The following is a 7371-nucleotide window of genomic DNA, read 5'->3' as shown; positions in this document are numbered from 1 at the left end:
CTCTCTCTCTCTCTCTCTCTCTCTCTCTCTCTCTCTCTCTCTCTCTCTCTCCCCCCCCTCCATTTCTTTATCGCTTAGTTTTTCTCTCTCCTTCTCTGTCTCTGTTCATCTCTCTTCTGGTCGATTCTCATTGGCTGGCAGAATTCTTACACACAGAAATGTAGACCTACCTTCGGCGCAACACGGTTGAATCAGTCTTTCTTCCTATATTTACGTCAATGGGTTTATGCAGTCCGCCGGTATCCATCTTTTTTTCTCTCCGTTGACTGTGGAGCAGTTACTGTGAATCACGTTTTAAATCACTTTTGGTTTCTGTACGGTAGCACAGAAAGCGCCGTTCCCTGCGTGCCCTCCGTGATTGGTCACGCTTGCATGTCACTCAAGACCGGATCCGGTTAATCAACGCTGTGAGGCTGAGGGTTCCTCTCCCTCTCGTGGAGCGCTAACCACTTGAGCAAGGCACCAACACAATTTCACCCCAGGGTGGGCGGGCAACGTTTTCACTTCCTGTCAATCTCCCAATGCCGTAAATTAATGTGTTATCTCTCTTGTTTAACACTGCAAAACGCACGCACACGCACACACGCACGCACGCGCGCGCGCGCGCACACACACACTACTACGCCTAGGTCTTTCTCGGGCGTGTTGCATCTGCAGCTCAGGCGTCAATTAAAGTGTTTGCAGAGGCTAATCGGATGAGGCTCAATCAGCGCCACTAATTGGCTGACTATGTGCAAAGAAATCACATTAATGTCGCTAATTAAGTGGAGGGCGATAGATGCCACTTAATTGGCACGCGAAAGTCGCCTCAAAGTGTGAAAAAAAAAAAACAACAACAACGAGGAAGCGGTGCCAACATGGAGGCAATTAGCAGCCCTCGGTGGTTCTGGGGGTTCTGCAGTGGGCCGGGGTCCGATGATATGGGGATTAAATGTGGAAGGAGAGAGGTGATTGGAGGAAGTAGAGGGGGTGGGGGGGAGGAGCATATTAAGATGAGGAAGAGGATGAAGCCGGCGCCATTGATTCGGTGGAAGAGTCAGTCTTGGTGATGACGGATGAATCCGTTTTTTATGAAGATATAGACCCTGAAGGTTTAAGATATCGTTTTTGATCGTAGAGACAGGTTTTTGCCCGTTCAAAACAACACGTACAAACGGTTGTCGATCGTATGTTCCGAAGTTCGGCACACAATTAACAACGGACTTAAACCGAGACTGAAGTGTGTAAAAGGCGTATTAAAGTTGGCTCATCAAAGTTAACGCTCTCGCTGTGAACATTTCACATGGGGAGAGAATTAAAAGGGAGAAGTAGTGCACAGTCAGAGTACCGGAGGGGCTTGTTTGAACTGCGTGGGATCCTCTGTCTGCAGTTATCCGCTGCTCGCTCCGACGAGAGCCATTAGAGATCAACACTTCTTTAATCGCCCGGTTCTTCCTGTTGTTGGTCCGCGCCCGGGGATGACTTCATCTCCGGGAAGAGTCTCCTCTTTCCGGACGCGCTGTCGGCCATTATGGATCCGCTCGTCTCTCTCTCTCTCTCTCTCTCTCTGCATCAGCGGTTCCCTGACCCTTTATTACCTTGTTAGCGCCGCATATTGCAACGCGTGGTGTTCGGACACAGGTAGACGGCGCCGCTGCCTTCTTTTATGCTAGGTAGCTCATGGCACGCGCGGGCACACATCATCGACACGCCTACGCACACACACACACACACAAACACTCCTAAGGGCAGAGCCTAGGATGTATGAATCACAAGCATGTGTCGCCTCTACTTGTAATGCACATAGGCATACACAAACGCATTTCAAAACACACTTGAAAGAACACAGCACACACACATTGTGTGTGTGCTGCACGTTGTGTGGGAACATACATTTGCACACAACCTGTGTCGAAGTATCACCCTGATAAACTCTCTCTCTCTTGCGCTCTCTCTCTCTCTCTGTCTCTGACTCTCTCACTCTGTCTTACTCTGTCTCTCTCCCTCTTTCTTTTTCTTTCTTTCTCTCTCTCTCTCTCTCTCTCTCTCTCTCTCCCCTTTCTCTCCATCTCTCTCTCTCTCTCTCTCTCTCTCTCTCTCTCTCTCTCTCTCTCTCTCTCTCTCTCTCTCTCTCTCCTCCTCCCTCCTCCCTCCCTCCCTCCCCCTCTTTCTGTCTTTCTCTCTCCCTCCCCCTCTCTCTGTCTTTCTCTCCCACCCTCTCTCTTTCTCTCTCTCTCTCCCTCCCTCTCCTTCTCTCTCCCTCCCCCTCTCTCTCTCTCACTCTCACTCTCACTCTCTCTCTCTTTCTCTCCCCCCCCCTCTCTCTCCCTCTCCCTCTCCTTCTCTCTCCCTCTCCCTCTCCTTCTCTCTCCCTTTCTCTCTCTCTCCCTCTGTTCGGGACATCTGCTCCCGAGCGTCTGTGCGGCCGCTGCGAAGACGACTGCAACCGATGATCAAAGCTGGAGCTGTGTAAAACGAGAGACTCAATTACCGTGGTCAATCTGTCGGCGTGCGTGCACTTGTTGTGTGTGTGTGTGTGTAGCGGCGGCGGCAGCGGCGGCAAGGGCTCGGTGGAGGGGGTGGGGGAGGTGGGGTTAGAGCGACCAGGGCAGCAGCAGAGACTCCAGAGCTCTCTAGTGGCTTGTTAAAGACCCGTCGAGAACACTTGGCTTTCAATTGGCCCTTTTGTCAGCCTGCTGCCAAAGAGAGAGAGAGATACTTTGTGCGTGTGTGTGTGTGTGTGTGTGTGTGTGTGTGTGTGTGTGTGTGTGTGTGTGTGTGTTGAGTGCATGGAAAGCCATAAGTGTGGGATATGTGTACAAGTCATTATCGCGAGGGCACCCACTTATAATTCCTTTCTCACACACACACACACACACGCAAACGCACACGCACACACGTGGATATATATATCGCCCGGTCTTTTGAGCCGGTCTCAGCAGGCTGCGAGGCGAGCTCCCCCCCAAGCCCCCCCACCACACCACCTCCCCCCCATACCCAATCTCCCCTTCATCTTGGAGGGCAGGGTTGACCTCCCAGAATGCTTTGCGGCGAGCAGGGTCAGCGGGAACAGGCTCGGAGCGTGGCGGCGGAGGCGGGGCGGACAAGAAGGGGGCAGCGGCGTTTAACAAGCTGCACCCCGCTGGGTCATTAGCACCCCCCCCCCCCTTCCCCCTTGCCCCCCCTCTGCTCCTCCACCTCCTCCCTCTCCTCGCTCTCCTTTTTGTACTTTTAATTCATCTGGATAATCCCTCCACTCCACGGCGGGAGGGAGACACATCATTAAGTGGCTGGACACGCACGCACACACACAAATACACGCACGCACACACACACACACACACACACACACACGCAGGCACCCCCTCCCCCGGCCCCGTCTCATTAGGCCCCGCGATGCCGGTGAGAGGGCCCTTCACCTAGCTTATATTAGCCCTAGCGCCAGCCGCCTACCCCTCGACGGCCACTTCAGTTGGAGCTCTGACGGAGATTAGCCGCCTTTTTTTTTTTTGTTGCTTTGAAGACGGAAGGATGTCGGATGTCGGAACGCCGCTGTGTTCCGGCGGTCCCAGCTTGAGCGCGCCGCGGTTGTCGCTAACGACGTGAACGGAAATCGCACTCCGGCGGCTTCCGAGCACTACATTTATGTATGAAGATATGAAATGACGTTCAGTTTAGTCTATTTTTTATTAGTCACTGTTGGATGCTCGAGCCTGTATGTGAAGCTGTAGTTCAAACTCTCTTCCGTTGCTAGGCAGTCTATCCGTTGTCATACGGACATTTCCATATATCCAGGCTAAAGGATATATTGTTTAAAAAGGAAAGACAATCGATGATCCCACTGACGGACGGTGGTTCTCTTGACCCTCTAAAATGACAGAATTAAACTAAAGGATGCATGCGTCGGTATAGGTTGATCAGCTAGGTGACTTACAGGTGACTTATGGGTCAATATACACACTCATAAACACACAGCAGTGCACACACAGGACACACAAACCAACACACGGTCTACGTTCTATTTAGTCCTGAGTGTTCAGCCTCTCACACTCTGTCTTTGTGTGTGTGTGTGTGTGTGTGTGTGTGTGTGTGTGTGTGTGTGTGTGTGTGTGTGTGTGTGTGTGTGTGTGTGTGTGTGTGTGTGTGTGTGTGTGCGCGTGCGTGCGCTCCCCCCTCCCCAACAGGACTACATGCAGAACGTGCACGGCAAGGAGATCGACCTGCTGCGGACCACGGTGAAGGTCCCGGGGAAGAGGCCTCCGCGGGCCGTGTCGACGTGCGCAGTGGTCCCCATCCCCAAGACCAACGGGCTGGCCAAGGACATGAGCAGCATGCAGCTGGGCCAGGCGCCAGGTAGGAGGGGAGGGGTCAGCAGTAAGGGCAGCACAGCACAGAGGCCAGGCAAGAGTCAAGCTGTGCCGCTCAATCTTTCAACTAACATGCAACGTATTTATGTTTTTATATTAGTGCCTAGAATACATTATGAAATTGCATTTTAAAAATCGAATGTGTAAAGATTCAGTGGCCAACAGTTGCAAAAGCTAGCCCAGATAATGTTGCACAGAGATGAAACACGTCAGGTAACAGAGGTGTATGGTTTTATGTTCTGACGCTGATTCTTGTGGGGATGAAGGTCAGCAGAAGAGGTCTCACTCAGGACTGTTTTCAGACACACGATGTTTCCTAAAAACCTCTTAGGTTAGCCACCATAGGCACCATTTTGCGGGGATGCAACGTCAGTGTAGTGAAAGGTACCAGGTTTGATCCCCAGTGTCCAGAGTCTGGCCTGATCTCCCGTGGCAAGGTGCTCCTTAATGACCGGTTTCTGCGCTCACTCTTTGGTCTACTCTTGGATAAGAGCGTCTGCTCAAACTTTTGTTAGTTGGTTAGGTACCGTACACACACGTGTGTTGTCCTTATGGCTACATTAAGAAATATTTTGCTCAAAGATTCCCTCTGTTTTACATATTAACATGTTGGAAGAATCAAGTATCATTCTGCATTCAGTAATCACTATTAATTTGGAATGAAAACAAACTATTCTTCATCATCTTGGGGTGCCATGAAAATAAATATTTGAATTAAATAGTGTTTGTTTTCTCATCTCCTCGAAGGAGGGGGGGGGGGGGGGGGGGGCTTTATATCTGATACCAGTACACAGTATCAGTGTGTGCTTTGGCAGTAGCCGTTACAAACACACTCAAAAACACACACACACACACACACAGGCCATATGTGCAGAAGTAAGCAGATTAGTGGATGGATCAGATGTTAAGTAGCGTTTAACAAGAACGTCTTAATCCTGCAGGGACAACAAGAGACACCGTTGTAGAACATGGACACACGCACACTTCAACACACACACACACACACACACACACACACACACACACACACATACATACAAAGAAAGCTTCACAAGGAACATGCTTACATCGATGAATGTGTGCATGAATGACATGCACCAACGCACACACACACACTAAGCATGAATATTCAGTGATCCGTTCTTCATGAATATTAATGTAATTAGAGGACTGACTCTACTCAGCCAAGACCTACAAATGAACTATAATGAGGGGTAGAGAGAGAGAGCAAGAGAGAGAAAGAAAGATGGAGAGAGGGAGAGAGAGAGAGAGCAAGAGAGAGAAAGAAAGATGGAGAGAGGGAGGGAGAGGGAGAGGGAGAGGGAGAGCTCCAGCAGAAGGACCAGACACCTACGGACAGACGGATGAGGAGGCAGTCATAGCAAAATAGAGAGAAAGATGGGGCTAGAGATACAGAGAGAGAGAGAGAAAGAGAGAGGATCCACTCAGCTATTATGCACCCTCAAGGATTAGATTTATTTTGATATTGAAATGTATTCATAATTTTTCCCACTTATAAGAGCTGCAGTGTCTGTTTTTTGCACTTATTTCTTTGTAAATATTGTGTACTTTTTTGGTTTGTACGTGGTGTATTGTCAAGTGTGTGTGTACATCAGTTTATTTTTCAAGTATATATATGTATTTTTTTATATTTAGGTATATTTGGACTATTAAACCCAACACTTTCTCTCTCTCTCTCTCTCACCCCTCCCTCCCTCTCTCTGTCTCTCCCTCTCTCCCCCCCTGTCTCCCCTCTGTCTCCCCCTCTCCCCCCCTGTCTCCCCTCTCCCCTGTCTCCTCCTCTCCCCCCCTCCCCCCTGTCTCCCCCTGTCTCCCCCCCTTCCCCTCCCTCCCCTCTCCCCTCTGTCTCCCCTCTGTCTCCCCCTCTCCCCCCCTGTCTCCCCCTGTCTCCCCCCGTTCCCCCTGTCTCCCCTCTGTCTCCCCCTCTCCCCCCCCTGTCTCCCCTCTGTCTCCCCCTGTCTCCTCCTCTTCCCCCCTGTCTCCCCCCCGTTCCCCCCTGTCTCCCCCTCTCCCCCCCTGTCTCCCTCTCCCCCTGTCTCCCCCCCTGTCCTCCTCTCTGTCTCCCCCTTCTCCCCCCTGTCTCCCCCCTCTCCCCCCCCCTGTCTCCCCCCCTGTCTCCCCTCTGTCTGCTCCAGGCTCAGTGAGCAGCAGCACCTCTGCGTCCCAGATGACCAGCGGGGTGAGCCTGGTGTCGTTCCCGGGCCGGCCGGCCGGGCTGGAGGGCATGCACCAGCGGTCCTACTCGGTGTCCAGCGCCGACCAGTGGGCCGACGCCACCGTCATCGCCAACTCCGGCGTCAGCACCGGTACACACACACACACACACACACACACACACACACACACACACACACACACACACACACACACACACACACACACACACACACACACACACACACAGTGACACATACACACACAGTCAGTCAGTCAGTCAGTCACTCTCACACCATATCACTGTGGATGTAGTTTTGCGAAAACGACATCCACATTTTTGCGGAAGAGTGCTCAACAAGATACTCAACTGGAGGAAGGGAGGGAGGGAGGGAGGGAGGCAATGTTGGAGGGAGGGAGGGAGGGAGGGAGGGAGGGAATGTTAGAGGGAGAGAGGGAGGGAGAAAGCAAGGACACGGGTACTGTGATCCAAAGTGTCTCGTGTTGGTGCTCCTGGGGTCTCATTACGCCTCGTACCGCGTCCGTCGGCGGCTGACCGAGGGCGTGTCTGACGTATGGGGGACTAGTCTCTGTAGACGCATACTGCAGCCAATCAAATCGCTTCCCGCTATGAAGCCGATGTGTGGATATAAATACAAAAGATTACACAAACAACAGGTGACTATTATTAGAATTAGCATTCTATCACTATTACACACACAATATCACTAATGCACATGCTATTATTTATTCACGAACATACCCATACTATTACACATTCTATCACTATTACGCACACACTCGCTTATATACACACTATTACTAAATATACACACTCACACTATCACAT

General features: G+C 51.3%; 1 protein-coding gene across 2 annotated transcripts in view; it reads left to right on the top strand.

Annotated features, from left to right (window-relative positions):
- The window catches only part of agap1 (ArfGAP with GTPase domain, ankyrin repeat and PH domain 1), a gene marked incomplete in the record, with an annotated part of 127447 nt that overhangs the window by 86632 nt on the left and 33444 nt on the right, over window positions 1–7371 (top strand). For both annotated transcript variants that reach the window (XM_030354494.1, XM_030354493.1), the window contains 2 exon segments: window positions 4164–4332; window positions 6503–6673. In XM_030354494.1, coding sequence (XP_030210354.1) covers window positions 4164–4332; window positions 6503–6673 — 340 coding nt within the window.

Source organism: Gadus morhua, chromosome 4 (assembly GCF_902167405.1).
Source record: "Gadus morhua chromosome 4, gadMor3.0, whole genome shotgun sequence".
Taxonomy (NCBI): Eukaryota; Metazoa; Chordata; class Actinopteri; order Gadiformes; family Gadidae; genus Gadus; species Gadus morhua.
Note: the sequence above shows the minus strand (reverse complement) of the source record. Positions and strands in the feature narration are given on the sequence as shown.